Raw genomic sequence first — 25,450 nt, 5'->3', positions numbered from 1 at the left:
ACTAAATGCTACTTTGTGTTAACAGATGTTCACAATCACTACAACCACCCAAAGCATTGTACTATTGGACCTGCCAACAAAATAAATAAAACTTACATTTTTATGCATAATTTGTGAGACTTTGAGGCGGACCCATTTTGCCAATAGCTCTTTTGTTTGTAACTAAGGATGACTGGTTGTTTCACAGGAACCCCTTGTAGGAAGCAATATGTTTTTGTTTTAGGGTCCAAGGTGTAAAGGGTTACTATACCAATTTGAGAGGGGGACCTTATCGGCATAATATTTCCTATTCGGCACTGTGGAGAAGGTCCCCCTCTCAATTTGAAGGAAAACCTGAAAAAAAGAGGTTTTACTCGCCTTGAATCCAGCGCCGGACGTAGCTCCCGGTGATGCTCTTCCACGGCTCCCTCCGACATCACTGGGGCTGTGCACTGTCCAATCACAGCCTGTGATTGGACCATTTCGCTGGCTCAATGCGCATTTGTACGTTCGGTGCCAGTGAAGGGAGGGAGGGTTGTTTTTTTTTTAAACAAAAAGCAAATGAGTGACTGGGAAGGAGCAAGTGCGGTGCCTTCAAGAGGAAGGTTTTAATGTCTGTTGTCAGCATGCTGTGCAGAATTGACATTAGAAAGCCCAGAACAGAGTTCAAAGCTGCCATTGCCACGTGTGCTGAGGGTGCAACTCTCCCACAACACACAATTAGCGATAATTATCGCGTCGATAATTAGCGATAGTGTTTCGAGCTAAAACATTGCACATACTGACTCCTACGACCATGACCACTTCAAATCACTGAAGTGGTCATGCTTATTGGAGTAACCCTTTAGAGGTTGTATCAGTTCTAGCAAGGGTGCTTGAACATACATAATGAGAATTTAAGGCCTTGCTAGCTAGCTCACCAAGCTATTTATATAAAGTATGTTTTTTGCCATTATATTGATGATCATGTGACACACCAATGCAATATACCCCAGGGGATTCCAGGGTAATAGCATATATTATTCTGCAACACTGTAAATATTCTGTGCCTAAGAATAGCTGATTTTATTGTACATTTTATAAGTGCACATTTTCCCCTCTTACAAGAATCCATTTTTTTTTTCAAGCCTTGTAAAATATCCCTACATGGGTTATTCCAACTCTTTCTAATCATTTTTAGTTTCCTGGATATTCTAGATCTTTTTAATCATTTACTGAAGGTGCTCATTTTATATTATGATTAACAACATGCTTGTCCCAATATAAAATGTTCATGTAACCTTAAAAGCACTCTACGCGGAACTGACCCCGTGGGATACTCCCAATCCGTCTACTTTAACTACAGAACAAATTGCACATGCATTGCTGTTTAAAGCTTTTACATAATAAATTGTAATGTTACTTTTCAACATATAGTACTTATGTTTAAAGTGGATTATACATGTGCATGTGCCTTGTTTTTTTTCAGTTTAAGCATGTTGCTTGTTTTCTGTATTGCTGCCTGGAGTCTACCGAGAAATATGCATTAAAAACATTTTAAACAAAAGCACAAATGTATAATTTAAAACAAATGTAAAAAATATTTGCTTCTATTCTTTATGCATTTTGTATTAAATATGTTACATTTTTTTCTTATATGTTTATTTATCTAATGAAATATTCATTATCACTGCTTTAGAAATACTTGGGAGATATTTGTCAAAGTGTCTTAAATGTTCTAAAACATGGTCCAAAGGTGGGCAATCACTATGGAAACCAGTGGAACCAGTAGGCACTTTCCATTGATGACCCCTCCCCTTTTACAGTTTGGACCACATTTTAGAACAGGACCTTTTCATAACTCTCATCCTTTTTGTTTTGCTGTATTGACAAATTTATGTTACATTGTATAATAGTTTCCTCAGCAACCCCCGTTGCCTTTATAGGAAGGCCTGGCATGTCTCTTTGAGCAGCTAAGCTCTCTACAGCACAGAGACACTGAAGTAAACTCATCATTTAACCTTATAAACATATTTATCATTTTCTTGTTTTTCACAAAAAGATTTAGGTACACACATTGTAATAGAGAAGTTTAGGTCTATGGGCCATAGGTGATCACATTAAATTCCTAATCTAGTAGACATAGACCAGAATCTTATACTGTACACTGTGTCTTCTAAGATGGTGTTTAACCATGATCTAGGCTGTTTTTTATTTGTTTTACGTGAGGAGTTTCATCATCATTATCCAAATACATCGCACCATTTCTTATATCAGTGGGAGCATGTTGCATGAAATCATGACATATAGCATTTTACCTAACCTTGCTCATGGAATATTGCTACAATAATCCCTTTCTTTGTTGAAGACTAGAGACTTTTAAGTTGAATCAAACAGTAAGGGATTTTAAAGCAATTGAAGAAAGCACACTTCGGCTGTAACCTTGTCTAGTGTATTTGGTGTTCCTGCAGTTTGTACAATATATTTGAAAATAAACATAATACTAGTAAGAACTAATTAGGTGGCAGATTTCTGAATAAAAACACACAGAATAGTTATTTTGTGATGTTTATATTTGCAGCAGTATGCACAATGTATATTGTCTGTGAGTTAGAAACAAAACATTTTAAATAAAGGCATTGTTATATTTCATGAATACAGAATATTCACATAAGCTATTTGTATTCTCTAAAAGTAAAGAAACAAACATGAATATCTCTGCATGAAATTAAAATTAACCAGCACTATTTCAATAGTCTAGATCCAGGGTATTGGACTTTTGGCTACACAAGTGAAGATGCATTTTACTGCCCCACCACTACACACACAAAAATAAAATACATTTTCATCTGTGTTTCTTTGAACCCACCCCCCCCCCCCCACTTACATTTCTTAACCCCTTTTGTTTCTTAGCCCCTCTTTTGATTGTCTTATCCGCTTTACTGTAGCTTATCCCCAATTTTTACCCTTTGTGTGTCTTACACTCCTTGTGTGTCTCTTACAACCCCCATTGTATGTCTCTTACTCACCGTCCCTTAGTGTATCTTGTTTTCTTCTTCCCCAGCCCCTCTGTATGTCTCAACACCCAGCCATTCTGTTTGCCTCTTTTTCCTCCCGTCCCCTCTGTGTCTCTTACTCCTCCCCAAGCCCCTTTGTGTGTCTTTTTCTCTACAGCCCCCATGTGTGTCTCTTTCTCCTCTTCCCCAGCCCCTTTGTACATCACTTGTACCCTTCCCCAGCCCCTCTGTGTATCTTTTCCCCCAAGCCCCTTTTGTGTATCTCTTCCACCAGCAGTCGCGTCACTAGGGGGGGCCAGAGGGGCCATGCCCCCCCCCTACATCATGCAGTGTCCCTGATATTGAAATTGATGTCGAGAGCACTGTGTCTCCTTACACAAGCTGCAGCAGCACTGTCACTAGTGTAATGTTCCACCCTTTTCCTACAAGTGGCCAGAGATGACACTGTGCTGGGAGGACTTCCTCCTGGGTCACAGAGAGCAGCGCAGGGGAAAGACAGGGAGAGGAAGCTCAGCTCTGCACAGATGCATCCAGGCAGCTAGTAAGTGTGAGTCAGTGTGTGTGGTTCAGTCTCGGTGTGTGTGGGGGGGTGGGGGGTTGTCAGTCTGTGTATGTGTGTGTGTGTGTGTGTGTGTGTGTATGGGTCAGTCTGTGTGTGGGGATGGGGTTCAGTCTGTGTGTGGGGGGGTCAATTTGTGTGGGGTGGATGAGTCTGTGTGTGAATGGGTCAGTCTGTGTGGGGGCCAATCTGTGTGTGTACAGGTCAGTGTATGGGTGTGGGGGGTCAGTTTGTGTGTATGGGTCAGTCTGTGTGTTTATGGGTATGTGGGGGGGGGGTCAGTCTGTGTGTATGTGGTGATCAGTCTGTGTGTGGGGGTGGGGGTGGTCAGTCTGTGTGTGCGGGAACCGTTTGTGTGTATGGGTATGTGGGTTGGTCAGTCTGTGTGTATGTGGTGATCAGTCTGTGTGTGGTGGTGGGGGTGGTCAGTATGTGTGTGGGGGATCAGTTTGTGTGTATGGGTCAGTCTGTGTGGGGGGTCAGTCTGTGCGTGTGTGGAGGTCAGTTTGTGTGTATGGGTCAGTCTGTGTGTGTATGGGCCAGTCTGTGTGTGGGGGTAAGGGGTTCAGTCTGTGTGTGTGGGAGTCAATTTGAGTGTATGGCTCATTCTTTGTGGGGTGGGTCAGCAAAGGCTTAGCAAAGGGCTGACAAATGCCAGGCGCCAGGGTGAAATGCCTATATATATATATATATATATATATACACACACACGTTTTATAACTACCCCCCTACTTTTGTCCCTGGCCCCTTATGTGCCCCCCCCCCAAGTATGAATCCTGGATATGCCACTGTCCCCCATCCCTTCTGTGTATCTCTTCTCCCCAGTGCCTTGTCTCTTCCCCACAGCCCCTCTGTGTTTATTTTTCTCCTTCCCCAGCTTCTCTGTGTGTTGCTTTGTCTTCCAATCCCTCTTTCTGTGTCTCTTTCTCCCCTTCAGTTCTGTATGTCTCTTCCATTTCCCCAGTGTATTTGTTGTCTCTTCCACTTCCCTACTCTACCCTTTGTGGTCTCTTCCACTCCCCCTTTCTCCCTTTGAAGTCTCTTCCCCCTTCCCTCCTGCTTACCTCCTTGTAGCGTGGCCGCACGAACCATGGTAGAAGCTCTTCTGTATCCTGCACCAGATCTGAAATGAAGTTGTTCCTTGTTCTCAGTGAGCGCTTCTTGTCAGACCAGGTAGAGGGTCTGCACGGCCATGCTTCATGAATTGACTGGCAAGAGGGGGAGCTCTGTGCTGTGCTCTGACCTCCTGCCGGTTATATTGAGCTAATGCCCCCTGACTGGTGCAGCCTACTGGCTGGTTCAACCTAAGATCTTGATTACATTGGTATATTATACCATTTTACTGGCTTTTATGATGTTTATGTATTAAATACCCTCAAATGCATTACCATAAAAACTGCTTGGTAATTATAGCAATCACAGACCATTTGCTCCTCTTAATTTCTACCTTGAAACTTCCAACTCCAGCTTTATGCTCTGAAAACAATACTTTGGTATCACCCGTGGTCCAGATTTTATGGATATCCTCATTCATGGCGAATGCAGCATTGCCTAAATCCTGGACCTTTTGGCGATTTGAGAAGAACTGATTTAAAGACTGGTTTTCTTTTTTTTTAATTCTTTATTTTTCATGTGCAGAAATTTTACATCAAGTGTGCATAGCCACGACAGCATCTGCAGGCAATTTGCATAATATTTCAAGTCGTAGTAGTTGTCAATACAGCACATATTTTTAAAAATTAACATGAGATTAACAGGTCAGTAAACATTAATGGTTATTAGTTTAGCATGCTAGGGTAAACGAGTAAATAATAAAGCACTGGAGCTTAGACATGTATTGCGTTACATTAATTAATAAAACAGCTTTTACGTTAAAGTATTGGTCACACGTTGTTAACTGCAGGGATAGGTTATCGGGTCCACCGCTGCTTTTTACAGGTTTAAGTTTAACTTCAAAATGTCCCTCTGTCTATGACTGACTAGTTAGAGAATGCATGAGTGGTTACAGAGATTATCAGTGAAGCTCTATGACAGAAAATTCCTCGAAAGGAGATGTACCAACATATTAAGAGCGACTATTGCTGATTAAATAAAAAACATGCAGCAAGCAGTATTATATGCCCCTACTAAATATGTGGACGTACACTGTTCCAACTGTGAGGCAGAAAAATATATATGTAGCTTGACTATTTAAAGCGAGTTACAAACGTGGGTTAATAATGTTAATTTAATCTGCTGCGTTTGCGTCGCTTGAGGTACAGGAACAGGTATGTTAGTAAGGGTGTATGCACAATGTTGACATGAACACTGTCGGTATTGACAAGCTGAACATAACTTACTGTTTGTGTTAAGATATGCTTGGCATCAATTTTTAGAGTACATCATGCCAGGTTTCAGGTATATAAAGCCTCGCTAGTTAAGCTTAAGTTTAGATAGGGCTAGCTGGTGACCTAATGCGGCTCCAAGATACATATATGGGCCATAACATAAAGAGCTTAAGGCAGGGTAACGTATAGCCCGTCAGAGGTGCTCAGTAGAATCAAAAATAAGTACGATCTATAACTTGCCTATAATTTATAATATGCCTCAACATCGCTATTCTCCCTAAGTGCCTGTCCTGTATGGCATTGCTATGTACAGCCTGTGAGTCAAAATGGCCGTCCTACGCATTCCAGGCATGGGTATTGACTAAGCTTTTAAGTAAAGGCCAAGCAGGGAGGCCAGAGGTGCCGGAGCATTAAAACACTGAGGGTAACATTTAAACTCCAAACTTATTATTGGCCTGTCAACACTAACCCCCTAGTAGGCCCCTTTGGAGTGGTAAGGGAAGGCGTTAGTAATCAAGGGCCGAATATTGGTATATCGGCTATCAGGGCTGCTGGTAGCATCATCTGTAAGGTAAAGAAAATAATAACGTGAACAGAAAAAAATTATAAGCGGTCTGAAGGAAAACACTCTTTGGTTGTTAGTCCCAGAGAGTCCCACTTGCCGGCTCAGTTCATCCGATGCCCTCGAGGGGCAGAGCACAGTCCAGCCCAAGGGAGAGATGAGTCACAGTTCCATTGTGGTAAAACATCTGAGGCCGTTCAGCTGGCTCCCATAACGGGAAAGACCCTTTGTTTTTCCCGCTCAGAAAGGTGTGTAGCCGCTCTGATACTTTCTTTGTGGCTGTGACCGCAGAAATCCGGATCGTGCTGTGCCGGGTGCTGAGAAGGGGGCTTGGTGATGTCTTAGAAGACGTTGCTTTCATGGAGGGCTCACTTATGTGTGGTCGCCTGCGGGAGGCTGTACTGGGGCCGCGTGGGGGATTTCCCCTCAGGTAGCGTCGAACCACCGGGCGGATTCACTTTGCCGCCGCTTTCACCGCTTGTTGGAAGGGCTGTCTCTTGGCCTTGTACTTCTCCCAAAGGTACGTGCGAAGCTGTTCAAAGAACACTGTTATGTGTTCGGGTGGCTTGTGCATCTCATGCCTCGTTCTGCGCTGCTTCTGCACCGCCATTTTAGCTTGGCCCTGGTGCCCCGGTCCTTCGTGGACAGGGTTTGTGTCGCTTGGATTGTTTGCTGCATGGGGCTATTCAACCCCTGTGAGGACCGGGATATCCCCCGCCGGTCCAGAGGGGGGGGGGGGTAGCAGGGCTGCAGTGTGTCCACGCCCGGGAGCCTGTCCAGTGGCGGAAGGGCGGCCATCTCCCCCGGGTCCCGGACTTCGCTCGAGTTTAGGCCGCATAGCTGGATCAGGTTTGTCTGCAGCGCACCGGTGCCGGTTCGATACCATTCAGCTGCTCTAGTCGCGCTGTGTACGTTTATGGTCACCGTTCTCCGTTAATACTTTTGGGTCACTCGATCGTGGCTTTCTTGTGCCTGTCTTAGCTGGAGCTCCTAAAGCGTGCGACCGGCCATGTTCGCTGCCAGGCCCCGCCCCCCTTAAAGACTGGTTTTCATATCACTGACTAATCTAATGAGTTATAAACATTTATTAAAAAGTTTTTTTTTTTTGTGAATCCTCAACTTTTTCAATTTGTTAGTAGCATAATGGTTCATGTTAGTAGCAACCATTTATTTTAATACCAGAATCTCTACTGCTTATATTTCTTACAGTGCTTAAAGAAGCACTGTAAGAAGTACAAGCACTACAGTTTGATGTAGTAGTTATGCTGCCTAGAGTCCCATAACACCATCCCTTGTTTTATTATCAAACCATTTCAGAGTGGCTAGATAATCCAAGAATCTTCTCTCCCATCTCGGCTGCAATGACAATGCAAAAATGATACTTCAGCATTATCAATGTCAATTTCATCCAACCTGGATGACATTGATTAGTGGAGAGTGCTGAGGGTGGCTTATCCCAGCATTTCCAACTATTATCTTTTATTGGTGTTGGAAATAATTCAGTATGAATAATATGTAGTGTGGTGAACTATAGAGCCATAGTGTTACAAAATACTATAGAATTTGCCTGGAATCCAGTGTCAGAAGCATTGAGAAGCACAGATGAGCAAAGGTATGCAAGAAAGGAGGAGTGTGGGCTGGCCTGTGAATGTAGAAGGGGAATGGACAAGGGAAGGGGACAAAGCTATGGAGATACTATGCAAATAATGGGTAGTGAGGCTGGGAGGACTTGAGGAATGGAATTAGAGAGGGAGGCAGATAGGGCCACATTTCAATTACTATAAGTTTCTTGCAGGCAGGCTTACTGTTTAAGTTGTGATTATTAAATTTAGTAAGTTTGAGAGGCTGAGTCTTGGGAAGACAAGTCTTGGATACAGTGTTTCATACTACATAGACTATCTAGAAGTGGCTTTAACAATGTACGGCTAGCATTACAAAGATGGATCAAAATAAGTCTGTGCAGGTAAGATTGAAATGGTCTGATAAACTAGAAAAGGTTTTGAATTGTCCGTACGTAAACATGTCTTGCACGTTGGAAATGTCCATTTGGTAAATGATTTGAGTTGAGTGGTTATGTAGTATTGTTTAAGGTTGTGACTCACATGTCTACCCAGATACTTTAGATATTGTGCAGAAATAGGGATAACAAGGGCCTGGAAAGATATACAAGGCATGGTAATACTTTCATCTTTAGCACAATAGGTCCTCCAAGTCACAGACTTGAGAGAGATAACCATTCATGTAGGTCTTTTATCTTTTCATTTTTGATGCCACTTGCAATATATTTGTATATATACTTTTAGCTTATATGTTACAAATGTTTTGTTATTTTATGCAGGTGGTGATAAAAAACTGGAGGGGGAAGCTGCCTACCGTTTGGGATTGGCACATATATCATCTGGAAATCCTCAAACAGCGATTACAGTAAGTATAAGGAGATGACTTCTCACAAAATCTTCTTTATAGATCAACTCACTGACTTTTCATTTCATCTCCAGTATCAAACGAGTTCCCTTTTAGCTATAATGCTGACATTTTGCCAGGTTGTTGCATATAGATAAGTAGAGCAAATACAAAGCTATGTTATTAACACTTAAATATAAAAGTAGCATAGTCACAGCTGTATTACATATCCAAAGGAAAAGCTGCCTTGCATTCCAGTCAATAAATAGGACTGAGAATCAAACTGCGTGTGAAGATGAATGGGAACTAGGAAAGGAACATGGCGTCTGAGAAGAAAATGGGTGTTTAAGAGGAAAAGGGGTTAACAATGTAAAGTAACTTCAGATAATTAAATCAGAATAACATATATCAGGGGGGATAAAGGTAGCACCAGAAATTATAAAAACAAAGGTGTGTTCTAACATATATATTAAAATAAATAAAATAGAAAAATATGCCAGGACAAACAAATAAAAAGCAAAAGAAAGTACAAATATTAGTCCAAGTGTGAATCCAAATGTGAAAACTTGCTGGAAGATAAATCTTCAAAGAGTCTGGATAGTTCTTCTGGAATGGGGTCAGATCAGAGTATTCTTGGCAGCCATATATGCAACAGAAAGAGATAAATAATGTTGTAGAAAATCCCAGAATAACATAAAAGTAAATAAAACGTCTATGGTCCTACTTACAATTAATAGAGCTTAACCTGGCATACAATGGTACAATCCCTACTTATAGGATACGTAATATGGTGTAAGTAGGCAGATGTATTATCGGTATGAACATCATAGAAAAAATAAAAGAGACATCAAAAGTGCTCACAGTATAAAAGGTAGCAGGACTATAAAATAATTAATTGGTACTCACAATTAATTGGGCAGACTAACTGCTCAATGTGTAGGCATAAGTGGTATAATCCCCACCATGGATTCTTTTGGAGTAGTCCTCACTAGAACTTAAAATCGGATGCCAGGTAGAAAATAATAAAAGTAAAATGGCATACTCACAGTGGAAAGAGGCCAAAATACCTTTATTAAAATACAATTTAAAACAAACAGTTAAAATATCCACAACGCGTTTCGCCAAAGTGGCTTTCTCAAGTGGAGGTAGAAAAATCATACCTGGCAGGCTTAGCTTTAGGTAATTCCGCCACTGCTTTTATGTTATTCTGGGATTTTCTGCACCATTAGTTCTCTCTTTCTGTTGCATATATGGCTGCCAAGAATACGCTGATCTGACCCCATTCCTGAGGAACTACCCTGACTCTTTGAGGATTTATCTTCCATCAAGTTTTTACATTTGGATTCACACTTATATAATATATATTTGAACTTTCTTTTGGTTTTTGTTTGTCCTCTTAAATATATATAAGGCTTTCTTTTTTATATATCTATATAAATATCTGTAATAACACACCTCTGTTTTTATAATTTCTGGCCCTGTTTGACATATCTCTGTTGTTAATAAGGCTTTGAGGGAGCCTTATGCTTTAAGGCCTTTTAGTTTGGTGTATTAGCGCTGATGCTTTTTTTTAGCGCTGATCCTTTATATATATATATATATATATATATATATATATATATATATACTTATATATATATATATATATATATATATATATATATATATATATATATATATATAGATTTATAAAGATAGACAAACCTAATAAGGATAAGAAGGTGTGGATAGGATGAAGGGTCTGGGAAAGATGGGAGTTTAGTAAGGGAAGAATAAAAGTCAGAGAGAAATGGTTGGATCTGAGAAGAAAATGTGTATCTGAAAAGTAAAGTCAGGTGAAGCAGTAGAGGGCCTACAAGTAGGACTCATATAAAGATAGTCCTGGGGTAAATAGAAAACAAATGTTAATTTGACACGTCATGAGCATTAAATCTGAACCTCCCAATAGAATAATCCTCAATCTAACTTGCAACTTATGCTAAGAGTCAATAATTAGAAAGATTCCCTTTAACGTGAAAGGAATATGGGCTGGTTCTCCATCCATGTGGACAAAATCCATCAATTTCTTTATCTTTTAATTTACATTATTCCATTACTCTTGTTTCTGTAGATAACGAATATTAATTTCAATAATTTGCTGACCCAATCCTGAAGCACAAAAAAAGAGAATTAAACACAATTAGTCAGAAATAAACCTGGCATTCTGTTACAGTTTTTCTCATTATTACACACTATTTACAATTCATAATAAACCATTTTGCATAGAAGTATTCTTAATGATTTAAGTAACTTTGTTATCATCACTGTGTTTTTGGTGTGTTTTTATTTTTTTAAGTATAGCATTTTATTACGATTATCGGTATCTCCACGTAACGTAAAAAACACAAACCTTTTCAGATGAATTACTGCTTTTGTTTTCTTATAAATAAGCCATTCACTAAATTTAAAAATGTAATTAGCCATACTTTTACACTGATGAACAGCCTAGTTAAAAATTCCAAAAATATTAACTATCTAAATAATTTCTTATTTTTAATTATTTTGCTCCTGTGTATAGCGTATTAATTATAGCTAAATTCTAGTTAAGCAAGGAGCGAGGAGCTATTTATTTCATACAATTTTTTTGTTTGTTTGTTTTTACCAGGACACATTGAGATTTCATGAAATTTCAAGTATATTCTGCGGTACATGTTATGGGGAGTGTATTCTGTTAAAAGACATAAATTGAACTCTGGTTACTGAATAGCAGTTCATTGATGGACATTATGCTCATATTATAATTAACAGAAATTTGCTTGTAACGTACTAGAATCTAGTCCTATAGTTCTACTGTCAACCAAACTAGACTAAATACCAGAGATCAGATATTCCTCAAATGGAGCTGTTTGTCCAATTCTACTTTTCGGTAGAATGCTGTGGCATTTAGTTTTTTTAAGCTGTCATTATGCAACCAAATAGTATTTTCTGTGCACTGAAGTACAGCAATGTATATATATATATATATATATATATATATATATATATTCTATATCACTGTTGCTTAGTAGAAATATAGAGAGGAGAGTCCGTATGAGAAAGTCAGAGCTGAAGAACAGATGAACTGGAATTGCTTGATTGACAGGAAAAATGCTTAAGCCTGAAGAGACAGATCCCTGGCACGGGAGACTTTAATAAGTTCTTCAGAGATGACTTGCTGAGTTAGGAGATTTGTGATTTATACAAAGCCAATATGAAAGGCTCTGACTAAAATAAAGGGAGCCTGGTAGTTTCACTTACAGTTCTACAATATGTCGATATTGTGATAATATCCAATTCCAAAGATAGTGTGGCACTCAGGAGACCAAACAATGACTCCTTGATCTCCGTGGAAAAAAATTGGAGTCCCTTAAAACTATTCAGTATTGAAAAATCAAAATTCAAGGCATCACAGTTAGTAGAGGTTTTATTAGGATCAGACAAACAAAATCATATACAATGTTTCGGCCCCAAGCCTTAATCATGTATACTGAATAAAGAACAATCAAAACCATAAATGCCTATGGTGAAACCTTTTGTTCTTCTGATCCTAATAAAACCTCTATTAATTGCACCACACTGTGATGCCTATTGTGATAATAGTAGACTGTGCTATAAAACCTGCTAAGTGAATAAAATATGAGAACGCGTAAGAAAAAAAAGTATTTTTAAATATGGAGGGGAATATAGGATAGCGAGTGATGATGGCCCTTAAGTAGATAATGTAACACATTTTTTCCTATTTTAATAGGCATAAGAGCTAGCCATACTACATCTTGGAAGTGTCTAAATCAGCTTTTGGGTTGCAAAGTAGGAGTGTACTGAGCACAAACGAAGATTGTGTTTATGCTGTTTTCACTGGTTTATTTTTTCATATAACCATAATGTGTAAATAGAAACTATCTAAGATACCTGTTGTGAGCTATGCCATGGGCAGTATGAAGGTCTTGTATGACTTGGCAGCCATGTTTGTTCAAAATGTGTACAATACATAGTTACATGTGTTGAAAAAAGACCATCATGTTTAGCCTTTCTCACATCTATATGGTTTCTTTTTTTGCTGTTGATCCAAAAGAAAACCAGTTTGATGCACTTTCCAATTTTGCAACAAACTAAGAGAAAAATTCCTTCTCGACCCCAGAATGGCAGTCAGACCTTTCCCTGGATTAAGAAGCTGTTACCGCACATATTAAAAATTATATCCTTGAATATTATGTTTTTGTAACAATTCAACCAGTTGATGTTTAAACCTCTGTACAGACTCTGATAAGACCATCTCTTCAGGCAGGGAATTCCACATTCTTCTTTCCTTTGCCTTAGACTAAATCTCCTTTCTTCCAGTCTAAACGAGTGATCATGTATCCTGTCTATAGTCCTGTTTATAGATTTCCAGACAATAATTTGTATTGGCACTGAAAGAATTTATATAATGCTATCGTATCCCCTCTGAAGTGCTGTTTTTCTAACCTAAACAGATTTTTTTTTTTAGCCTTTCTTCATAACTAAAATCTTCAATTCCCTTGATGGATTTTGTAGCCCGCATCTGTACTTTTTGTACTGCCATATCCTTCTTTAGAACAGGTGGCAAAAATCTCATGGCATATTCAAGGTGTAGTCTTACCATTTATGTAAAAAGAGGCAAAATAAGAATTTTTATCCTGAGAATGAATGCTCCTTTTTATACATGACGTGTTTTAATGCATGCCAATAGCAACTGCTGATTGACAGTGCACATTGTTGCCAAAATTGTTGTCTATAACAATTCCTAAATCCTTCTCGTGTGTTGTTACCACTAATTCACTGCCATTTAGGGTGTAAATTGCTTGTTCATTCTTCACCCCGTAGTTGCATTTATCTAGCTTTAAATTTCATCTCTCCTTGGAATGCCAAGTCCTCTAATCAATCCCTCTGTAATGAAGCAATATCCTGCTCACATTGTATTACATTACCTATTGTTGCGCCATCTGCAAACACTGATATATGAATTTCAATGCCTATTTTAAGGTCACTTATAAATTAAATGAAAAGATGTGGTCCCCGAACAGAACCCTGATTGACACCTTTTACCACTTTTGTCCAGCTTGAAAATACACTATTAATGACAACTCTTTGTACTCTATCTTAATAAGTAAATGTTCTACTCAAGAACAATTATTTTCATTTAGGCCAATCTCTTTTAGTTTTAACACTAACCAATTGTGTGGACCCTTAATAAATACCTTGGGAAAATCCAAATAGATCACATCCGCTACAACACCCTGACCTATACTTCTACTTAATTCTTTGTAGAATAAAATTAAGTTAGTTTGACCTGATCTATGTTTCATAAGACCATTCTGATTTTATAATTTTATTTGTAGATGCTAATGACATTGTTCTTTAATATTAATCCCTGAGTAGTGTCCCTTAATAACTCTTCAAATACTTTTCCAGCTACAGCAGTTAAGCTCACAGGCCTATAATATCCAGACAAGGATATTAAACCCTTTTTTAATATACAAACCGCGCGTGCCTTTCTCCAGTTTTCTGGTACAATTTCTGAAAGAAAAGAATCCTGAAAAAATTATTTCTACACTTAGTACCTTAAGTACTTGTATTCTAGAGTTTCCTGTCCTAACATTCGGTGTTAATTAATTTTTAGTGTTGCAGTGCTAAACAAGAGCCCACAGCAGCCCATCCCTTGTGTGCTGCTTAGGCTAATGAGGAAGCATTACTTTGAGCAGCAGCAATTGGTCAGCGTACTGCTTTCAATGTATAACGCTACCCATTTCTGGTATAAATTGGTGCGACTAAAAGGAAGTGTGCAATTTCTGCTGTAACCACTCCTCCTGTGGTGGCTGGGCTAGCCAGTGACATTCATTTAGTAGTAAACTACTTTGTTTAACATTGAGTGGAGAGACAGTGCCAATGAACTCCAGGCACTATAGTCGGTTTAATGAGATTAAAACATTACAGGTCATACAGTGTCTTTTTTTTTTTTTTTTTTTTTTTTTACTAACTATAAATTCTTTAGGTCAGAAAAATAAAATCCAACGTAGAAATCAATTTATATACTGTCAGTCATGTTTAGAAGCTCTGCCCTTTTCTGTCCTTTAGAAGAAAACATCCTTTTCTTCTGTCAGTCAGCAGAGAAATTTCCTCGCATTTTTTTTCACATTGAAATTTGCCAGATTGGTTATGTTGCCTTTGAGACCATATGGTAGCCCAGGAATGAGAATTATGAAATTTGCCAGATTGGTTATGTTGCCTTTGAGACCATATGGTAGCCCAGGAATGAGAATTACCCAAATGATAGCATACCATTTGTACAAGTAGACAATCCAAGGTATTGCAAATGATGTTAGCGTTCTATTTAGTTTTTGACATTTTTCACATACAAACAAATATGAATGCTAACTTTGGCCAGTGTTTGTGACTGCATGGGTACTAAAAAAGTCTGGACATACCCCATTTGTAATACCTTGGGATATCTACTTGTGCAAATGGTATGCCATCATGGGTGTAATTTTCTGTGAGACCTCACTTGGAGTGTTGTACGCGCTACTGGAGACCATATCTCCAGAAGAATATTGATACTTTAAAAGAGAGTTCAGAGAAGGGCTACTAAACTTGTTCATGGATTACAGGATAAAACTTACCAGGAAAGGTTAAAGGATCTTAACATGTATAGCTTGGAGGAAAGACGAGACGGGGAATATGATAGAAACATTTAAATACATAAAGGGAATCAACACAGTAAAGGAGGAGACTATATTTAAAAGAAGAAAAACTACCACAACAAGAGGACATAGTCTTAAATTAGAGGGGCAAAGGTTTAAAAATAATATCAGGAAGTATTACTTTACTGAGAAGATAGTGGACGCATGGAATAGCCTTCCAGCTGAAGTGGTAGAGGTTAACACAGTAAAGTAGTTTAAGTATCCATGGGATAGACATAAGGTTATCCTAGATATAAGTGGGGCTTAATGAAAGTATTAAGAAAATTGGGCAGGCCAGAGGGGCCAAATGGTTCTTATCTGCCCTCACATTCTATGTTTCTATGTAAATAAGTAATACATTTTAATAGTAAAACAGTTTTATACCTATAAGAATGTCCATGTGTACTTAAGGATGTTGGGAAAACTGTGAAATAATTTTTTTTTTTCTTTTTCCATTTGACAATTTTTTTTTAATTCTTTATTTTATGCGAGTGATCGCTTAATGGTAACATGGCATATGAAACATTTCAAAATATGACAGTTAAACATGGTACAATTTCGAGTTGTTAGGTCTCATTTCTGTAGTCCACTCTTTTTTATGTATTAGTAATTGGGATTCTCTATTGTGGGCAGGGTGTTCTATGGCAAGCTATGATTATAGAGGCGACTGGCCTTAGATCTCGTAGTGCCTCTTAGGTCTGATCGTGATATGGCTGTGAGAAATCAGCTTCACTGAGGCCGTCAGTGTGGTATATGTTTAGCCTGCTAGCCTTCATTTGTTGTGGGTTTGTGCTTGGTATACAGACGCTAGGGTGGAAGGTCTGAGGAGTGGCTTGTACGAGCATGGTGTGCTTAGCTTAAAATGGTAAAAACAGCAGGCCATTGCTCGTTGTGTGTGGGGGGGAGTGTGTCGTATTACAGGGCTAGTCCGTCAACTTACGGAGCCAGTGTAGAACTTGGGGGGGGGGGGGGGGATAAGGGGATAAATTCTGCAGTATAGGTGATAGGCAGACTAACGGTCCACCAACATTGTGAACAGTCAACATGGGTGTCTGAAAGTCCTCTCTCAGGTGGGTGAAGAATCCCTCTCGCGTCTCCCCCTTCCTGGAACAAAGGGGGTGATTTCAGCTACTGTCCATGTTGGTCGCTCTGCTTGCGGTGCTTTCTCCGCTGGTATGCCTAGGCGTTGGAGGAAAGAGGGTGCTTCTGTGAGGCATGACAATGCATGCATCTTGCCTGCTTTATCCGCTATAATGCGGCGTGGGCCCCATCTGTAGGGGATAGAGTGTTCCTGTAGTGCCTGGGTGACTTGCTTGAGGGACCTCCTCCAGGTAAGTGTGTGCCTTGAGAAATCTCGGAAGAAAGTTAGTTGTGCCCCCTCAAACGATACTGTGGTGGAGCCTCTTACCGCCCCCATGATCGCTCAGCGGTCGGAGTCTCGGGTGAGCTTCAGCAGGATGTCTCTGGGTGCTTCTGGAGCAGCGTTGTTGGCCTTATTGAGGCGGAAACAGGAGTCCACCACCACCTGCTTTGCCTGTTTGGGCATGAGCAGCGAGGCGAACAGCCTCCGGCAGTAGTGGGGGAGTTCCGCCCCGGCAATCGACTCCGGGGCCCCCGGATTCTTATGTTGCGGGCTCTGGCTCTGTCCTCCATGGAGGCTATTTGCGCTTGTTGGTCTGCGCATTGTTTCTGGAGCGTGGCTATAGCTGCGTCAGTGGCTGATTGCGCCAGTTTAGTGCCCTCCATTCCCTCCTCCAGGGCTTGTACCTTATCAGTCAGCTTTGTGACGGCTTCTCTGATCGGGGCCATGTCAGCATTAAACATTGCTTTGATTTTAGCCATTAGTGCCCTGGTGTCTGCTTTGGTCGATGGTGCAGACTCTGCTAGCATGGTAGCTGTTTGTGGACCTGAGCGTGGTCGGGAGGGAGGTAGAACATCTGCAGCAGCACTGTCATCGTCCGACGACGTTGGTGTGTAGGCCTCAGCCGGCGCCATCTTGGCAGTGTCAGTCCTCGAGGGTGTGCGGAGGAAATCACCAATATCGCGGTTGCCCGAGCCCGGGTCCGCTCGCTGTTTTTTAGTTTTCTTCCCCATGGCTTCAGCAGTTGATCCGGTGCCTTTTGGGGTGGTAGTGCAGGGTATGGGACCGCAATTTTCGCCGTTTAACAAGCGCGATGCACGGAGCAGTTTCAGTGTGCGTCCGGCTCGTACAGGCGCTGGCTCCGCCCCCCCCATTTGACAATTTTTATTGAGTTTTACTGGGTACAGAGAAAAAAAGGAGAGGTTAAAGGGGGTACATCATTGACATTTCTAGTCTTAATCCAGCAACAATAACTTGGATGGCGTACAACGTCTTACATTCGTTGTGCCATATCAATGCCGTTCAGTTGGACAATTGGAAATGTTTTGTACAACGGTGAAGAAAAACAGTAAAAACAGGGTGTCATTTTGGCTTATAATCAATTCCAACAAAAAAGGAAAAGACATTGCAATATTATCAAGTTTTGCCATTGGGGTACTGTCAGTATACAATTCAACATGACCCACTACAGTGAGATAATGTACCATTCCTTGTGTCTTATAAGTACATAACACTATGTCGAATAGTAGTGTGAGATGAGTTAGTAGGACCCCCCCCTTTTTTAAATGCATTTATTATTGTATTCTTCGTCCCCCTCTCCCAAAAGATTCCTACCTACAAATGTGTACACTGCGTCCAAAAAAACATAGTGTAAAATAAAAACAAAGTAAAGTTAGAAGGGAAGTACGTAACTTATATACAGCGTGGGTGTTTGAAATACAAGTTTTTTAATATAATCTTTTTGTAATTTCTTTTTTTTTATATATATATATATATTTTTTTTTTTTAAACGCTACCGTAATTGTTTAACGCCTATACGCATTTACTAACATGTCATTTCCGTCAATGTCCGTGCACAAGGTTATTTAAAGACAGAGATGCATCACTAAACAGCGCCAGAAGTACTATCCACTACAGTCTGGAAGAAAGGCATTCACACTTTGACCACTTTGCCTCTAACCTATATAATATACAATAATAGAACTTCATTAACTAGATTGATTTGATCCAGTGCCATCTGAATTGCACATTTGCCTACTTATTTACTTAGTATTCCAGACCTCTGTTGTTTAGTCATTGACGTTTTATTGTTCCGCTGTTTGTTAAACCTTGGAAAACTTTCACTCTTTTTCTGTTGAACAGTTTTAACAATCATGCAGAGCTAACAGTACCATATGAGAATCAAATGTATATAATTGTTTTAGACAGATGTGTTCAGTTGGAAAAAAACACTAACATCCGCTACTTGTTGTGAAGCAGAACAATGAGTTGAGCAGCAGCTAAGATGTACCCACATGATTTATTTTTCTAAAAGTATAGCATAGGTGTTTAAAGAAACAAACCACAATAAAAACATTTCTAAAGGAAAACAATTCTGCATTTGCTTTATATTTAGAAACATATATAATATAATATACAAGCAAGGGATTAGTAAAGGGTTCTGAAAAGTGTGATGTAGGTATTTGAATATTCTTGATTTAGGGTATATATTGTACAATTTCTTTATATCTAGTCATCATGAAATTACTGTTCAGAGAGTAGAAGCGGCCAGAGGGTATTTTATAACTTTATTATAGGTAGATATAGACATAGTGTGGGTACAGCTATCCAAGCATGTTACTTGTCAGTAAAAAATATTATAATGTCAATTCACAGAGGACTCTCATTTTCCCTCTCTAAAATAGTTTTGTGAGATCTTGTGAAATGTTTAATATCTATATGCTATAGCAGCAGAGATTGTCATAAGAATGATTCCATACTAATATCATATGCATTGCAGTTTTCACATAGTCTAGGGGCCACAGATAAATCTCTGTGATCACATACATCTCATCAGCAACAACCACGTTGATTTAAAGCATTGTTTTGTCAAGTTTACTTCTGCCAATTTTGAATTTAAAAGTGTAGCACCGTAGGAGTGGCCTCTAGTTCTTGCAGGTCTACGTGGGTCCTCTTTGCCTTATAGCTGCCGCTTTTAGTCCTTGCTTCTTCTGTGATGGTGTTGCTTTGCATCTCATGTGCATGTTGCTTGGCCAATAGGATCTGCCGTCATCAGCAACACTGGGTAACAAAGACTGGGCAAAAACAAATATCTTTATGAGTACAAGTAAGTCTTTTAGGAATACAGGTTTTTTTTCCACTTAACATCATCATAGTGAATTAAAAAGGTAATGAAAATGTTAGGCTAAATTAGCCAGGCTGTAACTATAGCTATATTAGAGGGTTTTGTTTATTTCTTTGTTTGTTTTGGCTAATTTTGTCCACATTTTGCAATTAGCTTTTTAGTTCATTAGAATTCAGCATTTTGACCTATTAGGCAGTAATTTCTCCTTACAGATTGCTTCCAGACTGCCTAGGTCCCTAATTTACCCATGCTGGACATATTATCCTCAGACCAGGCTTGCAGTCTAAGATATTTATAATTTTACTTTTCAGACATTGACCGCACATATATGATTACAGGGAGTGCAGAATTATTAGGCAAGTTGTATTTTTGAGGATTAATTTTATTATTGAACAACAACCATGTTCTCAATGAACCCAAAAAACTCATTAATATCAAAGCTGAATATTTTTGGAAGTAGTTTTTAGTTTGTTTTTAGTTACAGCTATTTTAGGGGGATATCTGTGTGTGCAGGTGACTATTACTGTGCATAATTATTAGGCAACTTAACAAAAAACAAATATATACCCATTTCAATTATTTATTTTTACCAGTGAAACCAATATAACATCTCAACATTCACAAATATACATTTCTGACATTCAAAAACATAACAAAAACAAATCAGTGACCAATATAGCCATATATAGCCACCTTTCTTTGCAAGGACACTCAGAAGCCTGCCATCCACTGTCAGTGTTTTGATCTGTTCACCATCAACATTGCGTGCAGCAGCAACCACAGCCTCCCAGACACTGTTCAGAGAGGTGTACTGTTTTCCCTCCTTGTAAATCTCACATTTGATGATGGACCACAGGTTCTCAATGGGGTTCAGATCAGGTGAACAAGGAGGCCATGTCATTAGATTTTCTTCTTTTATACCCTTTCTTGCCAGCCACGCTGTGGAGTACTTGGACGCGTGTGATGGAGCATTGTCCTGCATGAAAATCATGTTTTTCTTGAAGGATGCAGACTTCTTCCTGTACCACTGCTTGAAGAAGGTGTCTTCCAGAAACTGGCAGTAGGACTGGGAGTTGAGCTTGACTCCATCCTCAACCCGAAAAGGCCCCACAAGCTCATCTTTGATGATACCAGCCCAAACCAGTACTCCACCTCCACCTTGCTGGCGTCTGAGTCGGACTGGAGATCTCTGCCCTTTACCAATCCAGCCACGGGCCCATCCATCTGGCCCATCAAGACTCACTCTCATTTCATCAGTCCATAAAACCTTAGAAAAATATTTCTTGGCCCAGTCTTGACGTTTCAGCTTGTGTGTCTTGTTCAGTGGTGGTCGTCTTTCAGCCTTTCTTACCTTGGCCATGTCTCTGAGTATTGCACACCTTGTGCTTTTGGGCACTCCAGTGATGTTGCAGCTCTGAAATATGGCCAAACTGGTGGCAAGTGGCATCGTGGCAGCTGCAAGCTTGACTTTTCTCAGTTCATGGGCAGTTATTTTGCGCCTTGGTTTCTCCACACGCTTCTTGCGACCCTGTTGACTATTTTGAATGAAACGCTTGATTGTTCGATGATCACGCTTCAGAAGCTTTGCAATTTTAAGAGTGCTGCATCCCTCTGCAAGATATCTCACTATTTTTGACTTTTCTGAGCCTGTCAAGTCCTTCTTTTGACCCATTTTGCCAAAGGAAAGGAAGTTGCCTAATAATTATGCACACCTGATATAGGGTGTTGATGTCATTAGACCACACCCCTTCTCATTACAGAGATGCACATCACCTAATATGCTTAATTGGTAGTAGGCTTTCGAGCCTATACAGCTTGGAGTAAGACAACATGCATAAAGAGGATGATGTGGTCAAAATACTCATTTGCCTAATAATTCTGCACTCCCTGTAAAGTCAGGAGTCCGAACCAGTTTAGACATTTATAGCAAGCTAGGGAGGCACAGCCATTTGGCTGTGGAGATAAATTAATTGTTTCTGACCCTTTACTGATGAATACGATCACATATTGATATTTCTTACTTATTATACTCTATATTATTTGATTAGATTTCCAGTTAATACCCACACACCTGGACTAGCTCCACAGTGGTGTGGATACTTTTTGTTACTTTAGCAATAGGGGTTATGCCACAAATGACACCCCTAGAGTGTCAATAAAGGTGTAGAGTCTACGGAGTGTTTGGATTAGTCCTATTCGTAGACTTATATTTTTTTCTTTTATGTAATACTTCCTATCATGAAATAAATCATTCTGTGACTTATAGTAAACATTCTTACAAACCTTTGGTGGTTTAAATAAACACTTTGTGGTTGACAATACCGTAGTAGGCGTTGCTTCTTTGGCAAATAAGTAAGTACTGGTCCTCTTTCATTGATGTCCACTTTAATCAGGAAGTAGCTGAGACTCTCAGCCAATCCATGATCTCACTTTCATTTAAATAAGTGAATGAGTGTGCAAACACTTGTATGATGCCACACATACCCTTGTGCAGTGTTTCCTAACACTAAAAAAAAAATTGGGCTGTCTTATGCGTTCCTCACAACTCCTGTGTTCTGTGAAGCAGTATGCCGGTGGAAGGGAAAGATCATTGATTCAACTTGCATCACAAGCTCTGCCTACAGGGCGGTTCCACCCATAGAATTGGCAGGCGAAGGTGGTGTGGCTGCCTGACAATTATTTAGGCCGGCCAACTAGGGGCAAACCCTGCAGGTAGCACTGTTTCAAGGACCGGCAGGGTCCTAGTGACTTTAGAATGATGCACTCTCACAATGCTTGTCGGGGACAGTTCCCCGGTTTCCCAAAAAGCAGGACACCAGGAAACTAAGCCAGGAAAACAGGACAGTACCTGAAAATCAGGCAGTTGGAAAGTGCATATATATGCTTGTGCATATATATATAGGTTATATACAGCTGTACGGTATACACTATTTTTTCTATTACATTAAGCATGTAATGTTACAGAGGATAGAGAAAACAAAAGAAAAAAACAAGACTAAAAATATGTTTTGTATTTCTTTAAGAATATATAATTTATAATTAAACAAATACAAATGACATATCTGACAGTGGACATGCTTCCAAATAGAAAAACAGGATATGCTGTCGTTGTGTTACCTTAGTTTAACGAATGCTAGGATCACAGATTTAATTCCTTTGGTCTGTGCCAGCAGAATTGGATCAAATTAATAAACAGAATTTGGTTATTTTTTGGCAGTTTCTGAACAGCTCAATTAGAAACCATGTATCCTAAATTACAGATGAAAGAAAATACTAATATTACAATCTACCATTTTTGAATAGCTGAATGGTAGACATGTGCAATTCGTTTCGGTCCGAATGCAAATTCTGATGAATTTCGGGCAATTAGGACATTCGGGTACGTCCGAATAGCTGAATTGGCGAAGTTCCGATTTGCTGAAGTTCCGATTTGCTGAAGTTCCGATTTGCTGAAGTTCCGATTTGCTGAAGTTCCGATTTGCTGAAGTTCCGATTTGCTGAAGTTCCGAAATTGCTGAAGGTCCGAAGTGTCGAATTTCCGAAGTGTCGAAGTTCTGAAGTGCTGAAGTTGCTGAAGTTGCCGAAGTTCTCAAGTACAGTATTGCCTAAGTACTAATATACTTACCCAGTAGAAGAATGAAGAATGTTACACTGTATACAAGTTTAAATAAAAAGTATACAAACATAGCCAGGATTCAGCTGTAAGCATTTGCAACACTTACAACAATCAAGTAACACACATTCATATAAAATGTAAGTTACTTAGCCTGTCAATGGAATGACAGGGATGAATAAGTAGATAACTCCCTAATTCCCATGGTATTAGCGAGCCATCTACTAAAAGGCTGAAAGACCTAAATTGGTCTTTCAGCGAAATTTACTAATACTAAGTATCGCAAGTAGGGGCATGTGTAGTAAACAGTTGCTCACTTTAAAAATAACAACAACAAAAAAACACGTCACCCCTCCTGAGTCCCCACCCGTGCCACGCGAGTGGGGGTTTCTAACCTGAAGGGTTATTGTCCTCTCCCCCGGCCCCCACCCCTGAGCGGCGGGTGGGGGCCCTAAATACCAATAAGGGGGGATGACCCCTTGGCCCCCACCCCTGGCCCCCACCCCTGAGCGTTGGATGGGGGCCCTAAATACCAATAAGGGGGGGACCTATTGTCCTTCCCCCTGGCCCCCACCCCTGAGCGACGGGTGGGGGCCCTAAATAAAAATGTAAAACCCCCAGGTGACTAGGGGTCCCCAAACCCCTAGTTACCCCCATCCCAAACAAAATTACCCCTACCTACCCCCCTCACCCTAAAAATAATGAGGGGGGACCATTAACTAAGTATCTGTAAAAATATAAATAAAACTTACCATTTGATGTCTTCTTTTTTCTAAAATCTTATTTTTTCAGCCCCAAAAAAGGGCAAATAAAAATCCATAATGACCGACGCACTTTGAAAAACAAAACAAAAAACCCCAGAGCGCAAAAATCCACCTTCACCCATGGAGGGCTCCGTGCAGACTGAGCTCTGCAGGGTGGGGGAAGGCTTATAAAGCCTTTCCCCGCCCTGCAATTAGGCTCAGGGCACTCTGGTTGGTTGGTTTAAGCCATCCAATCAGTGAGCTCTGACAGGTAAATGAAGGGTCTGACAGGTCTCTACATTTACCTGTCACAGCACTCTGATTGGTTGGCTTGAAATCCACCCAATCAGAGTGTTCTGTTATTTTACACAGCGTGGGAAAGTTCTTTGGAATTTTCCCACGCTGTGTAATTTGACTCATAACAACACTCTGATTGGTGGATTGAAAGTAACCAATCAGAGGGTTATGAGCCTAATTGCAGGGCGGGGCAAGACTTTATAAGCCTTCCCCCACCCTGCAGAGCTCAGTCTGCGCGGAGCCCTCCATGGGTGAAGAAGAATTATTTTTTTATTGCGCTCTGGTTTGTTTGTTTTTTCTAATTGCGACGGTCATTATGGATTTTTCTTTGGTTTTTTGGGGGGCTGAAAAAATAAGATTTTAGAAGAAAGAAGACATCAAATGGTAAGTTTTATTTTTATTTTTTACAGGTACTTAGTTAATGGTCCCCCGTCATTATTTTTAGGGTGCGGGGGGTAGGTAGAGGTTATTTTTTGGGGGAAGGGGGGTGACTAGGAGTTTGGGGACCCCTAGTCACCTGGGGGGTGAGTTAAATTATTATTTAGGGCCCCCATCCGCTGCTCAGGGGTGGGGGCCGGGGAGGGAGGACATTAGGTCCCCCCCTCTTATTGGTATTTAGAGCCCCCACCCACCGTTCAAGGATGGGGGCCAGGGACATTAGGTCCCCGCTTATTCTAATTTAGGCCCCCCACCCACCGCTCAGGAGTGGGGGCCAGGGGGAAGGACATTAGGTCCCCCCCTTATTCTAATTTAGGGCCCCCACCCACCGCTCAGGGGTGGGGGCCAGAGGGGAGGACAATAGGCCCCCCTTATTCTAATTTAGGGCTCCCACCCGCCACTTAGGGTTGGGGGCCAGGGGGGAGGACAATAGGTCCCCCCCTTTTTTAATTTAGGGCCCCCACCCGCCGCTCGAAGGTAGGGGCCGGGGCCGGAGGGGAGGACAATAGGTCCCCCCCTATTATTTTACTTTAGGGCCCCCACCCGCCGTTTGGGAGGACAATAGGTCCTCCCCTTTTTTTACTTTACGGCCCCCACCCGCTACTCAGGGGTGGG

At 40.4% G+C, this 25,450-nt stretch overlaps 1 protein-coding gene across 1 annotated transcript in view; it reads left to right on the top strand.

Annotated features, from left to right (window-relative positions):
* TTC29 (tetratricopeptide repeat domain 29) overlaps window positions 1-25,450 on the top strand; it is a 353,701-nt gene that overhangs the window by 157,562 nt on the left and 170,689 nt on the right. Inside the window, exon 7 of the mRNA XM_063460092.1 lies at window positions 8,762-8,847. Within this exon, the coding sequence (XP_063316162.1) occupies window positions 8,762-8,847 (86 nt within the window). The remainder of the gene's footprint in view (window positions 1-8,761; window positions 8,848-25,450) is intronic.

The sequence above is a fragment of the Pelobates fuscus genome, chromosome 6, assembly GCF_036172605.1.
Source record: "Pelobates fuscus isolate aPelFus1 chromosome 6, aPelFus1.pri, whole genome shotgun sequence".
In the NCBI taxonomy this organism is placed as follows: Eukaryota; Metazoa; Chordata; class Amphibia; order Anura; family Pelobatidae; genus Pelobates; species Pelobates fuscus.
Note: the sequence above shows the minus strand (reverse complement) of the source record. Positions and strands in the feature narration are given on the sequence as shown.